Source organism: Perkinsus marinus, assembly GCF_000006405.1.
Source record: "Perkinsus marinus ATCC 50983 genomic scaffold scf_1104296942582, whole genome shotgun sequence".
Taxonomy (NCBI): Eukaryota; Perkinsozoa; order Perkinsida; family Perkinsidae; genus Perkinsus; species Perkinsus marinus.
In genome coordinates this window covers 1-1,008 of record NW_003212120.1, presented here as the reverse complement: position 1 = coordinate 1,008, position 1,008 = coordinate 1, and the positions used below count along the sequence as shown (strand labels likewise).

At 48.5% G+C, this 1,008-nt stretch overlaps 1 protein-coding gene across 1 annotated transcript; it reads right to left on the bottom strand.

Moving 5' to 3' along the window:
* Positions 1-291: 291 nt before the first annotated feature.
* On the bottom strand, positions 292-963 carry Pmar_PMAR002751 (phenylalanyl-tRNA synthetase alpha chain, putative; the record flags this gene model as incomplete). Its single annotated transcript, XM_002781383.1, has 4 exons — positions 292-486; positions 533-703; positions 754-883; positions 929-963. 4 exons carry the CDS (start codon positions 961-963, stop codon positions 292-294), a joined length of 531 nt encoding a protein of 176 aa, XP_002781429.1.
* Positions 964-1,008: the final 45 nt, after the last annotated feature.

Genomic DNA, 1,008 nt, shown 5'->3' with positions numbered 1-1,008 from the left:
TTGAGTCATCTCCTGTGAGCCAAAGTATATGTCTCCACTCCTGCCATTTTGGAATGAAAGCTTTCACTATCGGCCTTGAGGCATATCCTTGCGCCTTAGACATTCGACTTTACAACCTCTAGTCGCTCCAGCAAAAGTGTGTTTTCTTGTAGACACGTAATCCTAATGTCGATATTTATGTGACTATCTCATGTTACTGCTACCAATACTTCTACTATAACAACGCTAGACACTGCTGCCAGTTACTGTCGAGAAACTAGCTGTTTATTAAGCAAGACAACACGCAGAGCATTAAAGCTCCCTCTCCTCCGCAACAGCTGGTGCCTCTTCCCCAGGATACAGCCAACACACAGGGTTCTTCTTTAGACTCGTCACGTCCATCTTGTGACCGAAGAGCTCTCGAATGTTACCAATACCGTATTGGATCATGGTGGGCCGTTCGACCGAAAGACCCCAAGCGATCACCGATACATCCTCAGGGATGCCCTAAGAACAATTTTCGACTTACCCGGAGTGTTCACAAGGGGCCTACCATAGGTCGGACCATCTCCGGTCGGAAGATACCAGAATTGCCTATTTCCACCCACTTGTCCAGCATTGGGTGGAAGGCAAATATTTCCATGCTGGGCTCAGTGTAAGGATTATATGCTGGCTTGAAGCGGAGATCAGTGAGGCCCATACGCCGGAAGAACTCCCGGATGACCTTCACGACAGGAGGCAACAGATAGGAAGAGATGGCAAGCGTTTCCTTACTCCGATCAAATTGCCGAGAGTGAGATTACGGTCTGCTACGAAACCTTCCACTTGGTGGAACTCAGCGAGATGCGTCGCATCGAGAGTCTCATTACGAAAAACACGATCAATAGAGAAACACTTCTTTGGCCTGACGAGGACATATTAGGAAAACGACGCTCAGGAAGCTGCTTACTTGAAGACACCAGTACGGATATAGTCCTGTCCCATCTCGTAGAGAACACGGGTGCTAACGGCAGTGGTGTGGGTCCTGAG